Below are 26,626 nucleotides of genomic sequence, written 5' to 3'. Positions count from 1 at the left end.
TGAGAGTAGTTTTGCAAAGAGGCTGAACAACGGCTTGTCTGGATGATTCTAGTGCGATAGATGCCAGGGAAGGTGTGGACTCTCAATCACTGTTCAAGGAGAAGTTGGGCAGCCACTGGCCAGGGATGATCTAAGTGTAGCGATGCCTGTGCTCTACTGTGGGGATCTCCCAGGTTTCTGGGCTTTGGTGGTTGTGCCCTCCATCCCTCCCCACCCCTTTCGGCTCCATGTCAGGGAATTTTAAGCCTCTCTACGATCCTTTCTTACCCACAAGCTAGCAGCCCCCGGGGTCTGCTGTATAAGCTGGCCCATTGTTCAGCACAGCTTGCTGCAGTCCCTTCCAGCACCAAACACTGACCTAGCAGCATGCCCGTTACCCAAACCCAGTGTTTGGAGAGGGAAGAAGGAGTCAGCACAGTGAGGAGACAACTGGGAAAGAAAGGATGGCCAGGCCTCAGCTACCCCTGAGGTGGGCAAGAGGAACAGGGAGACGCTGCCAGTCTGGCTGTGCCACCTCCCACCAAGCTGCAGCTGGGCTGGACTCCAGGTTTGCCTCAGGATCTGTACTCTGCCCCAATACGGGCAGGTTCAGAGCTGCTGCTTTGTGGCACAGGGAAGACAGATGAAGTCTCCCTCCTTTGTTCCCCTCCCTCTTGCACTTGTCCAGCTGAATGCTCAGACAGCTTGGCCCAGGCTTACCAAACCCCACAGCGGGGGTCAAAGCTACGTGCCTGGCACCAAAGAGAATCACCTCTCAAGCAGGCCGAGGGCTCAGCGGTAGGCAGAGGGGACATGGGCCACCACACAGGGAAGTATTCAAAGAGCTAAGGAACATGAAGCCCCTTAGCCAGAACTGGAGAATGAGCGCACGGTGCCTACCACTGCTGGAAGCAGACTGTCTAGGCTTCCACTGCCAAGGTACCAAGGGGGCTGGGCTAGCACAGCTGGGTGCAGGTTAGTCCCTGTTCAGACAAGACAACTGAGATATGATAAAAATGACCAGCTCCTCCCCAGGGAAGCAGAGACAGTTCTCCCTTGCCCAGCCCAGCTAGTGTGTCACAGGGGTTTGCCAGTGCTCGAGTGGGCTGGGACAGCGCCACACAAAGGAAGTGGCTGGGGTGGGAGAGAATTTTCTGGGATTTTTATTCTTTTTTTATTCTTTTTGTGGGTTTATACAGGCTAGCGTTGTACCCATTGCTAAAGCTGCTGATTCTGCCACGTACACTAGAACAGAAATTTCTCAGAAATTAAGTCAGTTCCCCTCCTCATTAATTCACTGCCTGCCTCCCAAACCAACACTGGTTTGCATCGCATCCTGCTCGCAACACGCACCTCCCCTGTGCAACGTCTGACCGCAGCTACTGTTCTGACTGAGGAATGAAGAAGCCGAGAGTCCATTGAACGGTGGAATTTCCCTGTACAACGTGGCCTGGTTGGGGTTTGGTCCACGGAGGACAGCGCATTACCCGTAGAGGTCATCATCGTTGTCTTCGCTGTACACGTTGCCGCCGCTGCCACCTCCCGTGCCTTGGCTTGGGCCAGCACCTCCCTGGTTACCGGATGGGAACCTACCAGGGAGGAAGAGAAGAGACCGCTTAGGTTTTTCCTAGAAGCACAGCCCTTACCTCTACCCAAATCCTAGATTCTGAGCCACAGAACATTACAGTGCCGGCAAGCAAGAGAGACTTGCGCTGCTGCTGATCCTGCCTGCCTCAAGAGCAGAGTCCTGTAACAGTGTCATCCCAAACAAGCCCCCAGCACAGCCCCTGCCACTGAAAACACAGCCCAGCCTGCCACAGGTACAGTTTAACAGTGCAGGGCCTAGCATGGGAAACAAGACCACTGTAACCAGATTCAACGGTGAGGGGAGACAGGTAGAACAGAATCAGTGAACCATAGAAAATTAGGATTGGAAAGGACCGTACTAAGTCATCTAGTCCAAACCCCTGCTCGAAGCAGGCCCAGCTCCAACTAATGCCCTCACCCAAGCCAGGCCCAGCTGAAGAGCATAGCTACATGCAGCTGTGTCTGAAGCATCCGTCTCTGGGAGCCCAGCTATGTGCCTGCACACCCTGGGCCCCTTCACTCTTACCTGAAGCTGCCGAAGCCACGGCTCTGCTGTAGAGTCTGTGCAAACATCTCGTATTTCCTGATGTCGTTGTCGCTGACGGAGCGGCGAGCAAAGCGCATGGCCTCCTCAAAGTGGTCTCTGCGGATCTCAGGGACAGGGTCATCCTCCTCCACTTCCTGCAACAGGGCAAGAATGGAAGCATGGCTCACCCCCAGCCCAGGCACCTGTTGCAAGCAATGCTTCCTCACCAGCCTCCCAAGCACCCCTCTCAGGTCAGCACTATGATCCAGGGGAAGGGAGGGACTGGAGAGGGGATGTAGCAGCAGAGAAGGAAATCCCCCAGGAAGTCAGGGAACAGTCCTCTTCACAGACATCCTGTCTGGGTCATGGAGGAAGCCTACTGTACCCAGAGCTGCAAGAACAAAGGCACCATGCTGACCTCATGGGCTGCTCAGAGCGAGGCGTTGCCACCCCGAACAGCACGAACCCAGACAAGCTCAGCATCCCACCCCAGAGGGGCTCAGCCAGCTGCACTCACCATGGCCGAGGGGTTGGTCTGCCTCTCGCGCTCCCGCCGGATCTCACTCTCAATGGACTCACGGATGGCCAGTTTGCAGGCACGCTGGCAGATCTCCGTCAGGTCAGCTCCAGAAAAACCGTTGGTCATCTTAGCCAGGAACTCCAGATCCACGTCCTGCAGAGAACATGGCAGGTCTCCTTCGCATGCTACATTCCCTGGTAAGACTGGGGATCTGCCACAGGTCCTGAAGGCAGCCAACTGCCTGCCTACAATTGGACTGTGGCTGGAAAGTAAACTCTACCATTTGGCTACCTCCCTGCATGCCCACTAAAAACTTGGATCTGCAGCCAAGTCCCTCTGCAGCACCCATTCTGGAGGGAAAGGCAGGCTGCATGAGGGCTCTGTTCAGATGGCAGCACCAGGGGTTGAATCTGTACAATGCTTGATGGCCTCTTACAGCAAAACATCTAGGGCACTGGCTCACAGTGCAATGGTAACACAATAGTCAAGCTCCAGGGGAGCATGGAAGCCCCATTCATAGTTTCTAGGGTCGGAAGGGACCTGAGTAGATCATCTAGTCCGACCCCCTGCCATGGCAGGAAAGAGTACTGGGGTCAAACGACCCCAGCAAGGTGTATATTCAGTCCCAGGACACATCCTCGAAGCAATACCCTGCCCTGCCTTGCTCCAAGGACCTTTCTGCACTCTCAGCAACAACGTTCCTGAATGAACACCAGAGGACCGCCAAGAACACAGGACCTCTGTGAGTTGAGGGTAAATACAGTGTGAGATCCCAATGAGGGTCTGACATGTTTCATGTGCCTGGGGCAGGGATGGCAGCTCTGCTGTCTCCTGCTTGATCCTGCGAGGGTATTTCATCAATTATTGTTGTGACTTTTCATTCATCTGCCAGTCCCTCCGCATCACATCTTCATTTTCTTTTAGTAACCATTTTCCTTCAACCTAGAACAGGGGTGCTCAACCCCCAGGCCACGGCCACAGCCTCCAGCACTGGGTCATCTGGCATGTGGGGCTTCCCACAGGTCCAAAAATTTGGGGGTGCGGAGTGGTGGCACTGCTCCCTGACTGCCAAATTTCTAGACATGTGGGGAGCCCCATGGGCTCGATAGCATGGCCCAGAGCACTTGACTGGTGGCACCGAGTGGTGCAGCATCGAAACTTGGCGTGTGGGGAAGATCCGGGCATGCAGGGCCAGGTGTGGGCAGCACAGGGCCCCAGTGCCCAATCCTGGCATGCAGGGGCCAGACAAGGCTGTGCTGGGCCCAATCCAGGCCACAGACTGGCCCCATGCCGTTCACCTGGCCCCGAGAGCCAAAAGATTGAGCACCACTGATCCAGATGAATCTCCTTCCCTTTCCCAGACTACATCAGGTAGGTTTCACTGCTGCTTGGGGCAGAGGCTGCAGCTTTTCAGTGATGGGTTAGAAACAATCAGTCCTTTAATGATGTGCAGCTCATCCCAAGTAGTCAAATTAAAACTACCTCCCCACCTCCAGTTTCCCTCTCCCCTCACCCTTGCTGAGTGTGCTTCCTCCAGGAATCAACAAGAGAACGTCTAGCACAGAGCTCGGAACTTGCCTTGGCAACAGGTGACTTCCTCAGGTTGGCCTTAAGGATAGCAACCCGGGACTTCTCATCAGGCAGGGGGATGTAGATGAGCTGATCCAGGCGGCCAGGACGCAGAATGGCTGGATCGATGATGTCTGGCCTGTTGGTGGCACCAATGATGAATACGTTCTTCTTGGTGGACATGCCATCCATTTCGGTCAGGATCTGATTAATGACACGGTCTGCAGCGCCGCCACCGTCCCCAATGTTCCCACCTCGGGCCTTTGCAATGGAGTCCAGCTCATCGAAGAAGAGTACACAGGGAGCTGCTTGGCGGGCCTGGAAAGGCAAATGCGCATGGTCCCTCAGTGCCTTCCACTGCAAGTGCCAGAACCATACTAAGCAGCCCCTGACCATAAAGACATTTGTTTGTGTGTGCCAGGCACACTGGAGTGCTGCTAGGCCTAACAGTGGTGCAGAGCTGCTCTGGGACCTTCCGTGAACCAGTGGCTAACAGAATACCTTATGACAGAGCTGTGGGGGACTGGGAGAGCCTTCCATAACACTGGGTCCTTATTCCACATCACTACAACATCTGAACATCTATCGTGCAATAGGCACAGGCTCAGGTAGGGCCAGAAGCAAACCAGTTAGAGACGGACTCTTACTACAGGAAAGCTGGCCCATTCTCTAATGTCAGGATAGCAGCTCCTGCTTACACCAGGCTGCGTGACAACAGTCAGCCTACCCTGGAGCCACAGGCTGGGCAATACTCTGGGGAGGACACACAGGGTCGAGAGCAAAGCCACTTACCTTGTCAAAGATCTCGCGCACATTGGCCTCGGATTCACCAAACCACATGGTGAGCAGCTCCGGCCCCTTGATGGAGATGAAGTTTGCCTGGCATTCATTGGCAATGGCTTTAGCCAGCAGTGTCTTACCACAGCCAGGGGGCCCATAGAACAGGACCCCTTTGGAGGGAGTCATGCCGAATTTGAGGAATTTGTCTGGGTGCTCCACAGGATACTAAAGGAGGGAGAAAACTCGGGTGAGTCCTGGCTGTGTAACAAATCAAGCCAGATACTGCCCTGGACCCTGCTGGCTGGGAGGTCTAAAAGCTGGTTTCCTTTAGAGTTTTCAAGCCAATGTCTCAGGAAGGTGAAGCATCACACCTGGGCCCTGGAGAACCCTGGAAACTTCTCGCGTATGCACTGCCTGGGTAACAAGCAGGGCAAGCTTCTTGCGTACCGCAGCCTGCTCTTGGGCTGCAAGTCTGCCTGAAGGGCCACTAAAAGTTTAAGAGGGAAAGTGCACTCCACCCTGGCCATCTATTCTGAGGCGGTCAGAGTGCCTGAACTAGGAATATCTGCCTGCAAGAGCAGATGGCTCTGTCCCACTTCAGACGCAACCAAAGCTAGAATATGGACTTTAAAGCCAGAGAAGCACAGGTAAGAGATGTCAGGTGCTTTTAACAAGAGGACAGTGATGTTTCCTCAGCATCAGCCTCAGTGACAGCATCCTGCAACTGAAGGCAGTGGCATGTGGGAGATCCTGACTTTGGCACCTTGGGACTGGCACAAAAGTCAGGGACAATATTTTTCATGAGATACTGGAAAATTCTTGGTGACTTGCCTGCCTGCTCTGCACACACAGGTACAAAGCTCCTGACTACTTCACATGCCCTGCCAGTCCAACAGCTGGGAACAGGCACTTGGGATATAAAGGCTGTGCCTACACTGAGATTCTGCACTCATGTCCACATCAGAGAACACAGCAAGAACCCCAGTGACCCCCTCCAACCAACATCTCTGTTCCTACCAGCACCCACGACACCTACTGAGAAGCACCAGTTGAGTCAACCAGCTCTGCACAGGCTCAATTGTTACATGGATAGGAAACAGCAGGAAGTTTAGAGTCAAGTGAAAGGAAGCCAATAACAGATGAAAACCTGTGGTGGGGAAGTGGCCTGTGGGATTGATCTTTAGTCAGGAGCTATTTTTAGGAAGGTAGAAGCACAGCAGAAAACCAGTTAAAACAGCTCACTGGAACTACAGGGGCAAGGGTTCAAGCCTCACCTCAGGATGTGTGCCAAAGCCCATCCCCAGCTGTGACCAGGTACTTGGTCATGCAGCCTGGGGACAGTGAGGCAGCTACACATGGTGCTAGGCACACTTTTCTGCATCACCAGCTATAGAAACTGGTGGGTCTTAACCACACTAGCCTGATGGAGCTGCTAAGCTAGTGGGCTTTCCAAGCCTGTTTCACTTATTGTTATTTATAGGTAACTTTCTTCCTACACAGCTGATATAGGGATCTTTGTAGACCCTTTAAATGAGCAATTAAAACAAGGACCTGGTCTCTCTCTCACACACACGCACCTCCCCATCTTACCTGTACAAGCTCCTGGAGTTCTCTCTTGACATCCTCTAGGCCACCAATATCCTCCCAGGTAACTTGGGGCACTTCAACTACTGTCTCCCGCAGAGCTGAGGGGTTGCTCTGGCTCAGAGCCCACTAGCAGAGACAAAAAGAGGGTTGCGTGAATTCTAGCACACTGCATTTCACTGGCTTCGAGCCAGAAATGAGCAGACACAGATTTTTCAAGGAAAGCTGAGCATCTCTGCATTACCCTGAAGTCATCCATGGTGACAGCCAAGGAGTTCATCACTTCAGCATCAATGGTTTCGTCTTCCAAGTCTATGAGATCCATCTTCTTCCTGATGGCCTGAAGAGCAGCTTCTGAGCAGAGAGCAGCCAAGTCAGCACCGACATGGCCGTGGGTCTCGTTGGCCACCTGAAAGCCAAGCATCAGGCGTGACTCACAGAAATATAAAAGGGAACCCTTCACAATGGCAGTTTGTGCTCATCTTCTAGCCATCAATGCAATCAGTTGGAAATGCCATAGAACAGGCAGGACAGGACAGGAACTTTGCTGCTCTCTTGTCAATGAGATGAGCCTGTATCACCCTGTTCAGGAGAGAGAGTGGCTCTGACAGAAGAGGCAGGAAAGAAATCTAGAATTGGTAAATACGAGTTCTAAAATTACACCCTTGAAGACTGGAATGATTTGTTCCCTGGACTGGTAGAATGGCCAGTGTGCTTCCCACAAACACCAGCCCCATCCAAACATTCAGATCGCTCCATCTTATGTGGCCCTTCTGATTCTTGGCATCTTATGGGACAGCCAAAATGGTAAAACCCAAGGTTAGTGTCAAGATGCTCCTGGAATCAGGTGACTGCAGATTCATTTCATACAGCTCTGGCATGGCCCCCCTCTCACCCACATTCACAGGGGCTCTTGGCCATACCACTACTGCTAGTGACCAAAGATTCCCCACATACCCCTTCCTGCCCTGCCAAATACTGGTGTGTGACAGTCATAACTGCTACAGCTCATCTGTTGCTCATCCACAGGCTACTGAGTATCTGCCTGCGCTCGCACAGATACGTTCCTAGGAAACACGTTACTAACCTGCTCCAAATCCACATCATCAGCCAGCTTCATGTTCTTTGTGTGGATCTGCAGGATTTCCAGGCGTCCCGTGGCATCAGGGATACCAATATCTACCTCTCTGTCAAAGCGACCTGGGGAGCACAACATGCACACTGACATCTCTGGAACCAGGCAAGTACCAGTTCCTGCCTTCCCCTGTCCCCAGCCCCACTGAAGAGCTTGCCAGGGCCAGACACCTCTTCCAAGAAACCCAGCACTTGGATACCTACAGCAAGGGATGCTACAGAGAATCCTGGCAATTTGAGAAGGAGGGACTCAGCCAGTCAAGGGAAGTGAGAATATGGGTCTAATTAGACAGAGGACAACAGAACAAGGGGAATTATGAAACCTAGCAACAGTCCTCTGAAGTCCAACAGCCCAACTTATACGTAGGTGAAGGTAAGTCTTCCCCTTACCCATTTCTTTTATTGTAACCTGTGTATACACATCACAGGCAGGAAACACATACATACTCAGAAGCAGACTGAAGTCTCTCAGAACTCTCTGGAGTGCCAATCATGGGGTATCACAGCTGTGCACGCTTAATGTTACACAGCCTGGCAAAAAAGGGCTCTTGATTCGACTGATACCACTGCAGTAACAATTAGGGCAAATGTAAGTCCCAATCCCATCCAACCATCAGAACTGCTTGCTCAGCAGGCTAGTTATGCATTTAACTGGCCATCGGCCCATTCAAGTTCCAGCAGTCTGCAATGCAGATTTGTACAAGCTGCTCCTCCTAAGTGGACATTTATTCTTGGCACCAGGTGCTGAAACCAGGCATGAAATTCCCCAGCTATGTCCCAGCATTTCATTTTAAGACAGGGCAATTTGAAGGCTACTGCTCTAGTTGGGGCTGGTCCTGCTTTGAGCAGGGGTTGGACTAGATGTGACCTCCTGAGCTCCCTTCAACCCTCCTTTTCTGTGTTCTATGATTCTAAATTAAGGATCCATCCTTAAGTTACTGCCCAGCCACAGTGGTCTATCAAGCATCCTCAGGGTTTCTGGCTAATACTGTTTGGAAGTAAACAGTCAGGGAAGATGGGCTCACAAAACAGAGGCCAGGCCCTAACATGGGATTTGCTGTCATTAAAGCATTTGGCAACCTCCTCCATGTATAACCTTCCATCAGAGATTACACTATGAAATGCTGGAAGAAAGCAGCTGAGTTTGAAGTGAGGCACTGAACAGGTGTGTGAGCAAGCTGGTAAATCACACCCACAACAGCATCTGGCATTTGAGCTGCTGATCAATTATTTCATGCTCCCAACAAGAGAATGTGCAAGCAACAAGCTGTAACAAAGCAATGGACAACAAAAAGGTGCAAGGCCAGTTACCAAATCGCCTGAGGGCTGGGTCAATGCTGTTAGGTCTGTTGGTCGCTGCCATAACAATCACATGTGCTCTCTGTTTCAGGCCATCCATCAGAGTCAGCAGCTGAGACACTATGCGGCGTTCCACCTCTCCATGTGTCTACCAAGAAAAAGAGCAAACAGCAATTACAAGAGACCAGACACAAATGATCCTGCAACACCATCCTGTGTAGCAGCTGCCCTAGAGCAGATGTTAGCAAAATCCTCATGCTCCTAGGAAGCCTACTCTTGTGTGCCCATCCAAGTCTGTGATTCTTCATCACTCTGAAACCCAAGCAGGAGGTTTGGGTGTTGCATTTACACCGCATTCAGATACCAAGCATCAGCCCAGCTGTCATTAGCCAGGCACTGCAGAAAGGGGACTCCTCATTTACCTTCTCTCTCTTTGGAGCAATGGCATCCAGTTCGTCAATGAAGATGATGGCAGGAGCATTCTTTTCAGCTTCTTCAAAGGCTTTCCTCAGGTTGCTCTCCGACTCTCCAGCCAGCTTGCTCATAATCTCAGGACCTGCAAGAGAGAAGCAAGACGATGTCACTTGGGATCGGAGACAACCAGCCACCAGGACATACAACCAGATCATTCATTCCACTGAGAAAAGGCCAAGACTCATCTGCAAGGATTCTGCATTTTTTTAAAACAAATTGGAGATGGTGAAGACCAGGATTTCTCCCTGAATCTGCAGCAACGTATCTAAGAAAGCAGCACTGCTTTCAGCCATCAGCCAGGAAAATCCCAAACCAGCCAACTACGCTCTATTTGAATAAGAGATACTAACTTTCCTTTCTCCTTGATGTCCCCCTCTCCCCTTTTGGACTCCCTGTGATGGCAATGATTAGAAGAAAAGTGACCAAACTACAAGGTAGAAGGCAGGGTAGATTTGCACCTTATGAATGAAGTGAATCAGAGATGCCTACACCTTCAAGGCAACAGGTCGTGATAGCCTGCTCTCTGCACATCCACTCTTAGCATCTGACAAAGTGAGTTGTTGCTCACAAAAGTTTACGCACTTCTGATTCAGTTAACTTATATGGTGCAAATCTACCTTGCCTTCTGCCTGACTGCAGACTAACATGGCTACTTACTTCTCTAGACATAAAACTACAAGGTCAAGAAATTGATGGGAGAAGAAGAGGAATCAAACACAGGTGCTTTCTGACTACATGGTTTGCACAACAAAGGTCAGGTTTCTTTTCTATAGGCTCCTAAAACAAGTGAGTTTCTAAAACGCATCTTCCTTTGTACACTGAGCAGACTTCAACTAGGACAGCCCTCTTGTAAACACCTGAGTCCCAGAAGGCTATTGTTCCCCTGAGAAGGGGAGGGAAGGAGACAAGATCTCCTGCAACAGTGGAAAGTGTTACAGACTCGCCATTTGGGTTCTACCATGACAGCAGGGCTGCAACGGATCCCCAAGACAGAATGTTCTTCAGAGATGGCCAAGAACTTCCTGGTTAAAACAAAGGAACTGGCAGCTGCGACTGGAGGCAGATACAGCATGCAGGCAGGTGCCAAGCATGCCTCACTTCTACTGCTCTCTCAATGTACCCTCCTATCCTATACCAGCACCTTGTTCCATGTTTGGGACTCACAAAACCATCACCCACTAAGCAGGACAGAACAGCAGCAACATGCCTCTAGGGCAGTGGTTCTCAACCTAGACAGACTCTAGACCTTTTTGGTCCCAACCTTTTTGGTACCATGACCCATTTGTAAACATCAATGGCCAGTCCCAACCCAGCAAATAGTTCAAGTAGAAAACAGCCCCCTGGCCCTACCAGTGCCCCTCACTCCTGACCTGCTGCCCCCGCCCCCCAGTATGTGGGACAGGGAGTGGGTGTGGGGTATGGGGGGCCCGAAGCAGCCCCTTGCAGGCTGGAACTCTGCCAGCCTGCAAGGAAAAACCCAGTTTCTCATGTTTTTCTGCTTTAAAAGAGGATCCATTTTTAAAGTTTGTTCATGACTCTTTCATATATTCTTGTGACTCGCTTTTGGGTCACGACTCATGGGTTGAAAAATGCTGCTCTAGGCACTCCCTTGGAAAATGCCAGCCCTTAGCTTTCACTCTTTTTTGACTGCAGAAACACAACAGAGTAGCCTTTCTGCTGCAAAGAAGTCAGAAAGATCACAACTGTGGATTTCAAACAGAAAGCTCTGGGTTGATCTTGTGAATCTTGTTTGCAAACCTAATGGTGCTAGCACAATGCGACACCCCTGAAAATATCTAAAGGCACCCTAGAGTGCCATGGCAGCTTGGCTGAGAATCACTGCTCTACAGAAAGGGCTGGTGCTGTGCCCAGATACCCCTCAGCACCTAGACTGGGTAGGTTTATCACAAGTACCCAAAGGATTTTAATGTTTAAATATTCTGGCCCTTAAAAAAAAGTGAAGTGCAGAGTCAGACTGGGGCTGTTTTCCCCACATTGCCCCTTATACAGCATGGCACCTTCTCCTGCTCTCACTCTCAGGACAATTTGAAGTAATCTGAGATCTGTGAAAAACCTACAGTCTTAAGCCCAAGGAAGAGGAGAGTGAGCAAAGAGAAAGATCTGCCCATTACCAGGACATTGCTGGATATAAACCATGCACCACAGCCCATACAGATATGGGCCTTTGGTGATCATGTTAAGGGGCTTAATTAGAAGTTTTGCCCCTTTCATTAGTGCGTGAAGCTCTAATTACAGCTCTGGGGAAAGCACCTCCTAGTGGAAGTTGATTGAAGCGAGAACAACTCCCTGCATCAAGAACAAACTCGGAGAACAGCCAGACAGTCACTTATGAACACCTCCTGAATGCCACAACTAGCAGAAGCTAGGGCTCCCTCCAGACGTGTTCCAGAGCTGGGTGTTTGAGCCCCAACCCACCCATACTCACTACCAACACCCTCAGGCAGACGGAAAAAACTGGACTCATGGATGGAGAGTTGGGCGCCCTCAATCCAAACCACCTCACAATTCTTATCTACAAGATTTTAGATCACTCTAAACTGACACTCTGGAGGCTTCTCAGCTGGAAATCTCAGGAGACATGTCTGAAACAGGTAAGAAAACACTTCAGTTGAGGCGGATCTACTCTGCTGAGGGCACTTCACAAGCAGCTTCAATGCCTCCTGTTACCCAGAGCCAAACAGATGTTTCCTGTGACTGGCATAAAGGAGTTTTTGGGCATAAGACATTCCTGCCACTTACTTACCATTGATCAGGAAGAAGAAAGCTCCGGTTTCATTGGCCACTGCACGAGCAATCAGGGTTTTACCAGTGCCAGGGGGACCATACAGCAGTATCCCACGGGGAGGCTGAGGGCAAGAAGGGACTGCGTTAGTAAGCTAATTTTAAACTTGGAACCTGAAGGGTATGTGGATAATGCTTCAGAGCTCTGATGCAAGCTCATGCAACAGTAATGGGCTGTCATCAGCACTCCTAAAATCCTTCAGAACTAGGGCTGGAAAGATGTTAAAGCTGCACAGAAACAAAAGGCTGCCCACTAATTAGCTGGGCTCTTCAAAGCAAAACACTGCCCTTCCAACCAGTCCACAGAGGGACAAGCACTGGGCCACAGGCTACAGTTTCCAGCTTGTTATTGTGTTAGAAATCCTAGGGTCCTGGAAAGCAGCAAGAAAGGTCACAGGCTACCCACTCAGAGCCTACTGGCAGGACTAAAGAAGAGACTAGCAGCACAAAGCGAGTCACCAGACACGCAGAGCACTAGCAACATATTTACCTTCACACCAATGGCCTTGAAGAGAGCAGGGTGTCTGAGAGGCAGCTCTACCATCTCCTTGATCTGAGCTAGCTGCTTCCTGCAGCCTCCAATGTCATCGTAGCCCACTTCATTCAACGACTCCTCCTCATCCTGCCAGGAGGGAAAATAATTAGTGCCTAAGGGAAACAAGAGTTGTTCAGTCTCCTCAGCCAGCTAGGTCCTAGGAATCCCCAGCGAGACTAGAGCTGTGGTTCTCAACCTTTTTAGACTCAGGGCACCCCTCCATAACTTCTGTGACTTGAGCAGCACCCTATTTCTAAAACTAGCTTGTTTGGTCTCCCAGCTCAGCCAAGGTGAATGCTCAAGAGAAGGACAGAGAAAGGGCTTCAAGGACGTCTTCAAGACCAACTTGAAAAAATGCAACTTCCACATCAACTCGTGAGAGACTATCGCCTGGGACCATGCCAAATGGAGGAAGAGCTTGTTGCAAGGATCTTAGTCCTTTGAAACCTCACAATGACAACAGGACACAGAAGTGGGAGTGGTAGAAACAGCATGTCGTGGACCAAATCAGGAATCCTGATGCTATCCACCCTATGCAGAAACATGTGCTTGAGTTGCAGAAGAACCTGTCGATTCTGGATTGGCCTGGTCAGCTATCTTTGGACCCACAGATAAAGGCAAGCATGGGAGACAATCATCCTCGACCATGAGGGATTGCCAATGGCAATTTCTAAAATTAGCTTATTTATTACAGTGTTTACCTCCCCAGCCCCTCTGCAAGAAGAGGGGTAAATGGCCAGGCCTGTACTCATCTCGTACTGCACAACACCCTTGAAAGGATCTGGCATCTCAGGGTGCCCCCTCATCCTGGTTGAGAATCACTGGACTAGAGGCTTACCAGAGAAATAAGATTGGTGCACTCAAGGGCTCCCAGCTCCAAGACTCCCTCTCTGACCTTGTCTAAGTCCGTTTCTCTGATTGCCCTTTCCTGACTGCAGAACAGGGAGGGCCGGCAGCCACCTACCTCACGTGGGCTGTGCAAGGGCCAACTATTGTGACTGGCTTCAAGAGGAAAATGCCCTGCTAAGTAGTATTCGGCCCAAACTCCCAACTCCCTGAACAGGCACCTTCTCAATGCAGGGGTCAGAGGCAACTGGCACCCTTCATTTCATCACTCACCATGGATGCTGCTACCAACCTGGCACAGAACAGCAGAAGACTGAGAAGCCAAAACTCCAGCTTTAACTGCCCTGCCCCACCAGCTCACTTCCCTTCCCCAGAACTAGATCTGCACGTAAGCCCCTGGCTTTCCCACACTTACAGCACAGTCCCGACCCGAGGTGTATGTTGCTTCAGTGGGCCACAGAGGTAGTTGCCAGAGGCAGCATCAAGACAGGAATTGGCGGAACACTTAGGTTTTATACCACCACCCTGTTCTCTACCATGCTGCCATGAGCCCCAGTATCCCAGCTCCCAATCTAGATCCACACCAGGGCAGCAGTGTGTCCCAGCACAGATGTGCCCAGGGACCTCACCTACCCACTTCAAACCTACCCATATGCTGGCAAGGCCTCTCCAGAGTCATTGCCAGAGATTGCTCTCAAGCAGGCTGAAGACCATGGTCTCGAGAGCAGCCACTGACAAATACCCTGGAATGGTCTCGCCAGCTGGTTTCCAGGTCTGGAGTGTGTAAGCAGGAACATTCATGCTGGGCCACGCTGCTCCTGTAGTGCAGGCAAACGCGTGGTGTGAACACAACACAAGCATCACCGAGTCTCACAGCTGGAACATTTGCAGCAAGGATTATTCTGGGATTATTCCTGCCTGGCAGAGCACAAAGATCAGCTCTGCACCAAGTACAGGCCAAGTGGGTCCATAGTACAATGTCAAAGCAAAGCGAGGCCTAACAACACACTTTACTGCTGGAGGCAGACGTCCAAACAATTCCAAAACTTCAGGTAACTTTTTAGGCATTGGTGGGAAGACACCTATTAATTCTGCCTCTCTCATTGCCTGTTTGGCCTCCCTAAGCAGTTGATCATTGCTAAGTTTCATGAGAGTAGGCACATGCCAAGGATCAGCTACTATTCAAGGAGTATGACACAACACTCAGTGCCTTGGCTAGCAGGCAATTAGTTCCTTATTTGCAACATCTTACTAATTCTCACACACTGTGGAAGGCAAAGACACCAAATACTGCTGGTGAGTACAGCCAGCTGTGACTAACACCCCTCAGCCCACTGTTCAGAAACCACGCTGTTGATGGCATCATCGCAAGTCTCTGTACTCAACCCCCCTTATTTATCATATTTGGACATATATTCAGCAGACAGCTGAGCGAGTGAGTGAGCATGGGCACTATCAACAGTGAATGCTCACACTTCAAATTCTCAGTGCCTATGATGGTGCTTGCCTGATGAGAGCCAGGCCCACCTGCCTACCACCTTCACATTTGCTACCCTCTATGCAGAAATGCCAAAGACATTCAGGAGTGACTTGAGATTCTGAGAATCTTGGACTTTGGATGCCCAACTCAAAAGGGGGCCGATTACACAAAGTGCTGAGCATGCCAAAGATTTCATAGATTTCATAAACATTAGGGCTGGAAGGGACCTCGTAAGATCATCGAGTCCAGCCCCCCGCCCAAAGGGCAGGAAGTCAGCTGGGGTCATACGATCCCAGCAAGATAAGCATCCAATTTGCTCTTAAAGGTGTTCAGAGTAGCTGCTTGAACTACCTCCGATGGCAGGCTGTTCCAGACCTTGGGGGCTCAGACAGTAAAGAAATTCTTCCTTATGTCCAGCCTGAAACGGTCTCACAGTAGTTTATGACCATTCGACCTCGTCATCCCTTGGGGCACTCTGGTGAACAAACGTTCAGGCCCCTTCCAAAGTATCTCAAGTTTGGAACATAAAAATATTTTTTGGAAGTCTTTTTTTAAGGTCCCTAACTTGTTTCTTTCCCCAAGAGGAAGAGACGGGAATCTGGCCATTCATTCTGGGTGTGCCGTGTGCTATGGGCAACTAGAAGTTTTGAACCAGAAGATCAATTAAGCACTGCCACATACATGGTCATTATCAAATATGCCACAGTAAAGTGCAGAATCTCATGGCAAACTTAACCATATAAACACCTCCTCCCTATAGGAAGGAGAAAAAGATCAAAGAAGAACATGCCCCTAGCAGCTTATACCCCAAAACTGGATTTTATCAGTAGCCACTGAGTGTGCTCACAGCTCCTCCACGAACAGGTTTTCTGCTGCAGAAAGGATAAGTGGGAAGGATCTTATGCCAGGACTCAGCTCACCTCTCGTTTGATGGGCTCCCCTTCACAATGGATCACGGTATCTGGAGCCACTATGCAATAAGGGCTGGGGTCTGTCTCCACCACTTTGAACTCCACCGCACGCATCCCTCCACGCACCAAGAAGATGTCCCCTGTAAGAAGTACTACATCTCAGTACCACATAGCAGCCAGTAAGCACAATGTCAACCCTCACACCACCCCCACCAGCACCATTCCCAGGGAGGGCATACAGGACAGAGGTTGCTTAGACCAGAAAGCACAAAGGAACCTGTAGCTACCAGTTGCCAATGCTGTGTTGATTCCAAATGCAGCATGCTCCACAGCTGTCACAGCTCCAATCTGCCTCCTGCTTGGTTAATGTTCCCATAATTTGGAGCAGGAACATGGTGAAAGGCAGAGGAGAGAAGCATTTTCTGCTTAGAGGATGCCAAAACCCCCTGTCCAGATGAGGTCCAGGTAGAGTCTGCACCCTGATTTCTGTGTGATAGCAGTCTATAGCCTGCCAGCTCCCAAGGTGAAGACTACAGATCCCCAGTACAGCTCCCTGGCCATGCAAGATCCAACTCAGGAACTAAAGGATGGGCAGCTACAAGAGGAAATAAGGGACAGCTGCATTAAGACTGAAAGCGTCAACCCAACTGACGGTCAATGGGAAGCTGAAGAGAAGCCAACACACTTGGCTTCAAAAACCATCTGAAAGGAGCTGATTCCACCTGAGGGCCAGGATCCAACCCCTCAGAAAGGCTGGACTCTTCCTGGAGGGAGTCAAACCAACCACTGCACCCTATACCTTTTAACCCTGGTGGCAATACAAGTGACTACTGAAAGCTGAGGTTCAGGTGTGGAAGTGCATCCTTACTACCACCCTCCTGCCTACCCATCTCCTTAGGCCACCACCTCATCCTCCTTTATTGTCAACACCAAGGGCATAGATATACAAGGTTTGCAAGATAGGGTGTGAATTTATAGCAGGGTAGCTACTCTGTGGTAACGGCCAGCACGCATGCTCTTCCTCTGTGCTAAATGCAAGGTAGCTGCTCCATTCATCAAGGAAAAAGCTCCTTGCATAAAGTAAGAGCATACACACTGGCATTTACCACGGAGGAATTGATGTACTATAACTCCAGCCTACCTCTCATGAGCAAGCATAAGCAGGCATGCCCTCAGCATGTAAGAGAAGACAGCCTCTGGAGCTTCTCTCTTTCCTCACCACTAACCAGGGGAAAGGGAACTCCTGGCCAGAAGAGGGAACTTTCCTGCTTCACAAATGGTGTTTGGCTTAGCTGTATGCAAGGTTTAATGCACGCAGTAAGCACAGCTGGCCAGATTCCTTGGTAGGGGGGTATTCTCCTCTCCACTTCCCTAGCGTGGACTCTTCATAGATTCTAAGGCCAGAAGGGACCCTGGAGATCGTCTAGCCTGACTCCTGAGCAGGGCAGGCAACACTGTGTCTGGAATCCATTCTGGCGTAGCCAGAGAAGATCCAAAGACAACCAACCCTGACTGAAATTGCCCTAGATGGAGAGAGTCCCCTACGGCATGAACATCCCCTACAGATGGATAGTCCCCTGGTGGAGTTCATTCAACCATGACAGCCCTTCACTTAAAAGTGCGCACCTTATTACTAGTCTGACTCATTTAACCTCAACCCTCTGCTACTGGATCCAGTTATACTTTGTTCTGTTAAACTGAAGAGCCACCTATTAATCACATTTTTATCCTGCCAGTGGCATTTATAGATTTCATGACACATGAAAGACATGTCATGATTCCCCTGGCTCTTCAACAAACCTTCTTCAAATTATCAAGTGTAGATACTAGATCTGGATGCCGTATCAAAAACCAAACAGAGTAAGAAAAACTGCTTGCATGATACCCCTGTTCCTACATCTAAGGACCACATCAGATGCCTCAGCCAAAGCTTCACATTGGCAGCTCATGTCAACCTCAGCTCCACTATGACCACTATATCTTTAAGAATTATTTTTCCCAGGGCAGAGGCCCTGCTCTCTGAAGCATGGCTTCCATTTCTTGCTCCAAGAGGCATGACTTTCTTTATATTTAGTTATACTGAAACATCTTGTATTTTCACATGCAACTTACAAGGGCTCATGACCTCACTGCATTTATCTACCACTCCCCAAGTCTCTGGATCCTCCAAACTTTTGAGGTTATGCTTTCTTCCAGATCATTAACAAGCGAAGGACCAAGAACCAGTCTCTGGGGGACCTCACTAGAAAAACACCGACTCCATTAATGAGTCCACTGAACTCTATTAGTTTCCCAGCATTTAACGCATGGCATATGGATTTTGTGTCTGAATTGAGATGTCACATGGTTCCAAGGCAAATGCTTTAGGCAGGTCTATTCTACCAACACTATTCCCTTCCTCAACCAAATCTGTAACCCCCAAACTGTATGTTAGCCTGACAAATTTCCTGCCCACCTCACTTCATATTTTTATGATCCTCTCCTGCCCTGGGCATCAGCAGTTGAACAACAGAACACACTCTGTAGCTGAGCAGACTGTATGCTATTGCGAGCCAAGCAGCTGGGGGGAAAACTCATGGAATCCAGATAAGAAATTGCACGCCTAGTCACAAAGATGCCCCTCAGAGTCACATCCCACCCCCATTTACATATGTACACAACCAGACTTTTCAGCATTAGAGCTTTTCTCCTTGCTGTCAGTCTCACTACTTTTTTGCCCCCGGGGATGTTAGCAGCATGGGCTATTACCTTTTCTGATCGGTCTATATGCTTCCAGGAAGTATGGCTTAAGGTAGACCTCAAACAGATTTCCTGTGATCCCCTCTACTGTGTCGTCGATTGGCAGCACATGGATGCGTTTGCCGTACTTCACATCTGGGCAAGGCTGGATGCTGAAATGCAAGCAGACTGGTAAGCTATACTGCTTGTTTTACCTGCAGGGATTGGGAAGGACCTTTGAGGCCTCGAACCAGACACAAGTACAACAAAGGGACGAACCCCAAGGCCCTGGTGAGAACTATGGGCAACATATGAGGAAGAGAAAACTGTGCCAACACTGAGGACCATGATTCCCTTCCCATTTTTGCCTCCACAAGCTCTGGCTTTCACTTTGCTCCCTTTTCTCCACTCCTTGCCACCTTCAGTACCCTGTAGAGGTGCACCTATATATTGGTCCATATCATATTGGTCCCAATGAAAGGAAAATTGGCATTATCAATCAGCTTTTTTTGGCTGATGTGGCCAATAACATCACCAACAAATGCCATGTGCATGTGCACACGCGGAGCATACATGCAGACAAGAACACAGCTTGGAGGGCAGTATCTGGCCAGGAAGTTTGTGGAGGAGAAGGGGCAGACTGAGTGAAGGAATAGGGCTGGGGCAGGATCCCCACAGTGAAGGAATAGGGCTGCGGCAGGGGCTGCCCAGCCAGGGCAGGAGGACTACTCCAGCCACTGCATGCACCCCCAGGGGAGGCATGGAGGGCACGTGCCCCCAAGACTCATGTGGGGCAAGGGCAGGCTGCCCGCTGCAGACACAGGGGCTGCACCAGCCTCTTCCTGACAAGGGGTCTGGGCCAGCGCTGCACTCGGGGCAGGCAGCGGCGCTGAGGAGAGGGTATGGCAAATTTCGGGGTGGCTGTAGCCCTCCCTGTAGCCCCCTCTTGCGTCAACACTGTCCACCTCAAACATAGCCCTGGCCCAGCCCCTGCACCGGGAAGACACTGGCACAGACCTGGGCCTACCTTCGCCCCATGCACAGATCCAGGGGGCAAATGCTCCCCATACTTCCCCTGGACTGCATGCAGCAGCAAGAGACCCCCCCCACCAAGCTGCTTGTGGCTCCATCCCACACCCTGCCCTACTCTGACTGTGCAGTGCCTGCCCCTGCCCCACTCCCTCCCTCACCACGGGGGGGCCTCAATCTGCCGCCACCATGCCCCTTCCTCCCAAACAGACTGACCAGCCGGACACTACTCTCCATCGGTATCGGCCCTAAAAAAATATCTTTATCGGTTCACCCCTAGAACTTTAACTGTTGGGAGAACCAAGCTACTTGCTCTTCCTCCACAGGCTCCTTCCCAAGCAGCAGACTAAAGTTGGGCAGATATCTGCTCCCATCCCTAGTTATCCATTCGTGCATTCTGAACAAGGGATACTCATCAGCTACTGTGTGTCAACAGCAGCAGCAGCAGACCAGATCATAAAGGAGCAAAGAATCGGGCTGATGGAAACTCCTCCCCTCCTCATCCCCCCCCTCCAACACCAGAGAGCTGAGTCCCCACCGCTAACCTTGGCAAAAGCATCTGCAGCGCTGTGAAACTAAGATCCTAGTTTCTAGTAATCAGCTAGTAACCAGATACTTAACAATCCGACTTAGAGGGAAGCTCATAGATAGAACATTACTGTTTGCCTGAGCCTTTCCAAACCTTGCTGTACTCTACATTCTTGATATTCTTTACCAAATATTTGATAGCTTCTCATACTCATTTAACCTCTATTTTAGAGAGGATTTAAGCTGAATAGTGAAGGAAAAGATCAAGTGCCCCAGAAGAGGAAGAAATGTAGAGACAATGAATCAGGAAACGAACAATGCGTGAATCAAGATTACAGCAGAGGCAAGGCTATAGTAAGAAATGCAACCGGCAATTTACAAGAAAAGAAAATCAGCAAGGAAAAACCTGTGTCATAGAGAAGTAAGACTGGAAGGGACCTCCAGAGGTCACCTAGTTCAACCCCTGCCTGAGGCAGGATCAGCCCTGTCCAAACCTCGAGACCAAGGAGGATTCAAAGCTTCCATACAGTTAAGGACAAAGCATCAAGTAGAGCCACTGCACAGGGCCTAAGGTGGTACTAAATGGTCTGACACAACAGATTACCTGCTGAGATACAGAAGATTTGGAAGTTTAGGACATAAACGAACTGATGGGGAAGGCACTAGCTTTTGAAGAAGTGCCAAACCATGATCACCCTTCTCTAACTGCACTGTTCTGACTTTGCTGCAACTGCACTGTTCTGACCATGACAAGCTCCTATTTCCTCTGCTCCATGAACTTTGGAGGACATCTGTTTTGCAGAGCTTGAGAAATACTCAAGACGTCATGCCTGAAAATCCTGTGAAAGCAGCAGGAGTTTCAAGGTTCCCTCAAACATTTCTGGAGGGCTGAATTAGGAACACTGAAGTAGCAGCAGCCAACAGCCTGCAGAGCACATTGCTGTGCTTTAAAGCCATTGGTAGGCGCTCCCTCCAAGTCATCTCTTTCAGCTCTATGGTCAACATAGCATTGCTGCCTATGCTATATGGCATTGTGCTTCTCTGGCCCACTTTGCATCTCTGCCAGAGTTACAACCCCTTCACTTAAAACTGGAATGAACTTGATATCCTGACTTATTTTCAACTTTAAAGCAATTTGTTTTACACGTGCATCAGCTTTGAAAATGAAAACAGATTAGCAGTCGCTTTCACTTTCACTTCACGAGAGCTTCTGTTGCTGCATCGCATGTACAAGCTCAGGGCTTGAACTACAGACTTCGTAAAGGAAATGATGACATTGCGAACCACTCCTGAGTGAACTATCATTAAGATTTTTATAAATGATTAGACTGTTTAAAAACCTGGTGTGGTGTAATGTGATGGTTAACCTTTAAAGTTTAGAAGAGGAATTTCCCGTGGTGGGGGGTTGAGTTTTCAAACCATGTAAGTAGTCCGACTTGTGTTCCCAAGCCATGTATGCAGTTTCAAAAATGGAAGATACCAGCTGCATTACACAAATTTGAAGAGCCGGCAGCGTGGTTTAAAGTCAACCAAAATAAAACCCCAGCCACAGGATGTGCTCCAAGAGACACTGTGTACTTACTGAAGCCTCAGTCTTGGTTACTGACCAAATTAGCACAAAGCCAGGTAAACAAACTGCTTAGCTAATGCATGAGGATTCACCAAGCTGGCAAAGGAGCCCTCACCTGATCACATCACCCAGGCGCACTCGCAGGTTGTTGCGAACCACCCTATTCATGCGAATCTTCTCATCTGAGCAGGTATCATCTGACAGGACAATGCAGACTGCCTCTCTCCTCTTCTTTCCTTTTAGCAAAACAGTGTCTCCTCTGAACAGCTGCAATTCATCCATTTTTGCCTGTGAACAATGACAACATTACAGTAAGCAGAAATGTAATGGTCTGAGAGAGAAAACGACCTGATCTAAGTGTTACATCTTGACAGTGAAGGTGCTGAACAAGTCATGAAGTGCCACAGGATACACTATGGCAGGCCAGTTGCCAACCCTGAAGCTGGGCCAGGCCTTCTGTTCTACTGACCACTAGCATTAGTTTTAGAATCACAATATTTGATCAAAACACTTACAGACAAGAAGACAGTTCGTTTTCATTTCTACCCAGCACCACTTAAGTGTTATGTTTCCCCTTAAGCTTTCGTGCCATTTTACATGGAGTAAACCCATGCTCAACCCCTCACCAAATACTGAGTTTCAGACCAAAATACACAGACATAATGCACATAACAAATACATTATTTTGAGCTTTATGTGAAACATACCTGGGACAGTGATACAACACTGTTGTCCTCATTGATGGCTTCATCAACAATTAACCGATTGGGCCTGTTCTTCTGCTTCAGAATTGCAGTTGATAAGTCATCTGCTTTAGAACTGGAAAGGAAAACACAGGACTCTTTAGCTTGGACATGGCTCCTCCTTTTCTAGCCATACCCTACTTTGCTTTCCTTGTTCTACACAAGCTATAAACTCTTTTTGTTACTTTGCCTGTTAGAAGTTACGCTGGTTTTGAAAGGCAAAGAACAATACCTTTACAGGGTGATTAGTGCAAGAGGTGTACCAAGAACATCTTCTGTATGAAAATTATTTCAGGGACATTATTAACCCGGAACTAAAAGAGCTATGAAGACTGTTAAGAAAACAGGTAAAGCTCAGTAAAGTGTTCCTGACTGGACTGGACTTGCCTAAAAGCAAAGGTATTGGAGCAAGATTAACATTTGCAATAACATGTAAAGGAATACCATGGATGCAGCCAACCGGGTAGAACCCATTTGGTCACAAATCCCAGCTAAAGAGGAGTTACAGGACAATGCTACAGTTCAAACTGGATGAGGACTGGAGCTTAGCTTGGGGAAGGCTAGCAAATACAGTAGAAATGTTTATGTATTGCTGCAAGCGTCCATGAAAACAGCAAAAGCTTCCTTGCAGCATTCACTCGCACCTTAGAGAAAGGGAAATGAAACCAACTACTTTCATTTGTCCTGCCCAAGCCAAGTGAGCTGAAAAGCAGGAGGGCCAAAAAAGGGTGAAACATTAGATTTATAAAGTGCTTTTGTTTCAAGTTATAATGCATCCAGCAAAAGATACTTGATTAAAAGAGAAAGGAATTTGAATCCACGCTCTGGAGAAGGTTGCAGAAGTTTCAGGCAGTTCTGGTACAAGAACAGGGCAGGATTTTAATGCTGTGTTGTTAAATGTGTGGCTGACACCTCTGGATGGTTCAGAGATACCATAAATGAGTGAGCAATGATATTATGCACAGCCAGGCTTGGTTCCAATAAAAGGTCTCCCCAAAATAACACACTTTAGCCCAGGGTTGCATCCCAGGAGCTTTTTACTGGACCACAAGGATGGCTGCAGACCACTCCGTTATGGGCAACTGAAAGCTTGGAGAGCCCCAGTCTGGAAGGGAGGAGGTGGAGTGGAGCAGGCAGGTGCGGGGTGGCTGCCTGGGGAAGACCAGTTGCTTTGTTTTGCAGGCTCAGGGGCTCTTTTAGAAATATTTTACTATGACAGACAGGTGTGAGGTCTCTGCAGAGTCACACCAATGCAATGATGAAGCAGATAACAAATGAAGCACTGACCCCCTACTCTGATGCTTCAGAAAGACTATCATAGGATGAACAGGAAGGCAGCTGGCCCATCTAGAAACAGTTTGGGAAGCTTGCCTGAGCAAGGTATTAGGAGGTAAGAGGCAGGACTCAGCAAGGAGAAAGGGGCAGAGCTATTCTAAAAGGAAAAACCCTACGGAATCAGGAAGCAGGAGCCTTTGTGTGGGCAGCTCTGGACAAGTCACTTTTCCCAGAGCGCGTTTCGGCTCCTTCATAACAGGATCACTCCTTTCAACTCTCCAGGTAAGGGATGAGTGTCAACCCAGTGCTCTGAACCTGCCACACACAATTCCCAGACAGACATTCATTAGAAATAGGGAGGCTGCTGGTTGTGACTGTAGGTGGAACTGATTCCAGCAGCAGCCCAACCCGGCAGTCCTGACTGTCATAACACAGTGAAACAAGCAACCCAAGATGCGCAAGCTATGGAGCCAGCTAAGCTCATCAGGTGAAACAACAGGTTTGCTAATGAGATGCAAGCTCTGCATGCACCACACCTCCTCTGGAGGATGGGAAGTTCAGAGTGGCCAAACTTTAGAGCCATGAACTTGATGGAGCCAAGAGAGATCCTGTAAGTCAGAAACTAAAGAAGCTCGCTGTGGTACTGAGATGATCAATGGCAAGCCTCAGGCTGGCTAATGGAGAGCGCTGTGAAGTGACATCACTGCAGGGAACAAAGCCAGCACAAGTTCTGCAATAGAAGGAATACAGTCCTCTCTAACCAGGGAGGAGTCCTGAATGCAAGTCATGACCCCCCTGTACAGAGCATGACCCCCCTGTACAAGGATCTTCTCATAAGACTCAACCTCCTGGAACCCAAGGCACCACTGCAAATCACAGCCCATCTCTGAGGACACAAAGGCTGGCTGCAGGAGTCTGGGGTTGGTACTGTGGGGCCAGCATTACACATACGTTACAAAAACAGAAAAAGAAATAGGCATCAAGCTGAAGCTCAGAGACAAGACAGTGATGAGAAATGAAAAACTTGGGAAGGATTGTGAGAAGGCTCAAGTATCATTCAGCACACTGGGGGTTGAGCAACACACTGGCAGGTGACACCTAACTTGAGTCAACATGAGCTAATTCATCAGAGGAAAAGAGTTTTCACACTGAAGGACTTTGAACTTGCACAATCCAGAGAGAAGAGACTCTACCAGCCAGATGAAGCAGGTTACATGGTACACAGCAGCTCTTACAGCAAGTGAAAGGCTTGGGTGCACTAACAATTGGAGAAGATGCCAAATGATGGCATGTGTTCATCCAGACAAACAGGGCCAGCTGCAAGTCACCTCAGCTCTGAAACACAGTGGAGGATGAATGGGTGCACAGAAAGGAAATGAGAAGTCAGGCAGGTCATATCATGGCTTCTTGCAAAAGAGAAAATGTTGCTTTTCCCAGAGAGGAGAATTAGAGGGACCGAGAGCTTGACAATTCCAAAAAGCCCCATGCCAACGAACGAGTCATCGCTTTCTTTTTTCGTGGTGGCCTGCAACATGCGTGCCATTTTGATTTTAGAGATTTGTAGATCAGAGGCGTAGAGCGCCCAGCACACGCCAATCCCTCTCCCTAGCACAGTCCAGGAGTTAGGCCATAACGCCACCAAGCAGAGCAGTCCAACCAATGCCTAATCCCAGCTCTGGGCAGAACATGTCCCAGTCCTAAACCCCATGTTTCCTGGTCCCCATTAAGACAGACCCCTGTCCCTTCCTTTACAAGGGAAGCTCTGTCTACCAAAAAGAGAGAAAGAAAGACTTAACAATTATGTCGCCTGATCATCTGCCCGGTGGTAAAGCTGTTGCTTTAACCAGTGATGAAACCCAGGCCACACTGTGGTATACAGCAAGACTGTGTGCGGAAACAAGAGACATTTCCAGCGCTGGTTAGCCATTCTTCTGACAGCAACCTGCCCCAACTTTGCCTGGCAGCACGGGGGTACCAGAGATGGGACAGAGTTACATCAGAACCAGCGGAACCCCAGCTTTCTGTAACAAACCTGAAACAAGTTTCAACCTCTCCGTGCCAGTAAACTGTTTCACACCGATTCAACCGGACTCGCTCCCGCCAGGTGCCAGGAGCCCGTTTCTCAACAGAGAAGACGCCCCGGATATTTTTACACAAATACCATGAAACGCGGCTTCCCCCTGAAGCTGATCTGGGAGTGCCCACCTCGCTGGCAGGGCACCGGGACGGCCAAACAGACGCCGTCTCAGCGACCACCTGTTCACATGGTGAACACCTAATATTTATTGAAGTCTGCGGACCGAAGCGGGGATCGAACGACAGCCTCTGACTCCCTGCTGGGGGGCTGCAAAGAGGACTGTGCAGCAGGGGCAGGTGACAGGATAGGGAGCAATGGGCTCTGGCTGCAGCAAATAAAGTCGAGGTTAAATAAGAGGAGGAAGTTTCTCCCAAGCAGGGCGGTGAAGCATGGGGAGGAGGTGCAGTCTCCATCCTTGGGGGTGTTGAAGACCTGGGTAGGCAAAGAAGGATGGAGTTGGGGCTCGTCCTGCTCGGAGCAGGGGGGCAGACTCAGTGTGGGCCAAAACCATCTCTTACAACCCCCTTTGCACCCCGCAGGAAACAGGAGCAGGCCCAGGCTGTGGGACATACACACAAGGCCACGACCTAGGCCGCACGCCCCACCCCCACCTGGGGGCGGAGCAGCGCCGGCCCCGCCCCCCCTCCCCCCCTCCCGGGC

General features: G+C 49.7%; 1 protein-coding gene across 1 annotated transcript in view; it reads right to left on the bottom strand.

Annotated features, from left to right (window-relative positions):
- Positions 1–1,125: 1,125 nt before the first annotated feature.
- The window catches only part of VCP (valosin containing protein), a 25,945-nt gene continuing 444 nt past the window's right edge, over positions 1,126–26,626 (bottom strand). The window contains exons 2-17 of the mRNA XM_019518038.1: positions 22,579–22,690; positions 21,987–22,159; positions 18,775–18,917; positions 16,036–16,166; positions 12,745–12,876; positions 12,217–12,319; positions 9,401–9,534; positions 8,991–9,126; positions 7,633–7,745; positions 6,790–6,954; positions 6,552–6,674; positions 4,974–5,186; positions 4,191–4,499; positions 2,610–2,765; positions 2,093–2,247; positions 1,126–1,568 (exon numbers count right to left, since the gene is read on the bottom strand). Of these exons, the coding sequence (XP_019373583.1) occupies positions 1,463–1,568; positions 2,093–2,247; positions 2,610–2,765; positions 4,191–4,499; positions 4,974–5,186; positions 6,552–6,674; positions 6,790–6,954; positions 7,633–7,745; positions 8,991–9,126; positions 9,401–9,534; positions 12,217–12,319; positions 12,745–12,876; positions 16,036–16,166; positions 18,775–18,917; positions 21,987–22,159; positions 22,579–22,690 (2,404 nt within the window). The 3' untranslated portion in view covers positions 1,126–1,462. The remainder of the gene's footprint in view (positions 1,569–2,092; positions 2,248–2,609; positions 2,766–4,190; positions 4,500–4,973; positions 5,187–6,551; positions 6,675–6,789; positions 6,955–7,632; positions 7,746–8,990; positions 9,127–9,400; positions 9,535–12,216; positions 12,320–12,744; positions 12,877–16,035; positions 16,167–18,774; positions 18,918–21,986; positions 22,160–22,578; positions 22,691–26,626) is intronic.

The sequence above is a fragment of the Gavialis gangeticus genome, unplaced genomic scaffold, assembly GCF_001723915.1.
Source record: "Gavialis gangeticus isolate Ggan-Ray unplaced genomic scaffold, GavGan_comp1, whole genome shotgun sequence".
In the NCBI taxonomy this organism is placed as follows: Eukaryota; Metazoa; Chordata; order Crocodylia; family Gavialidae; genus Gavialis; species Gavialis gangeticus.
This window is presented reverse-complemented; position numbering and strand designations above follow the sequence as displayed.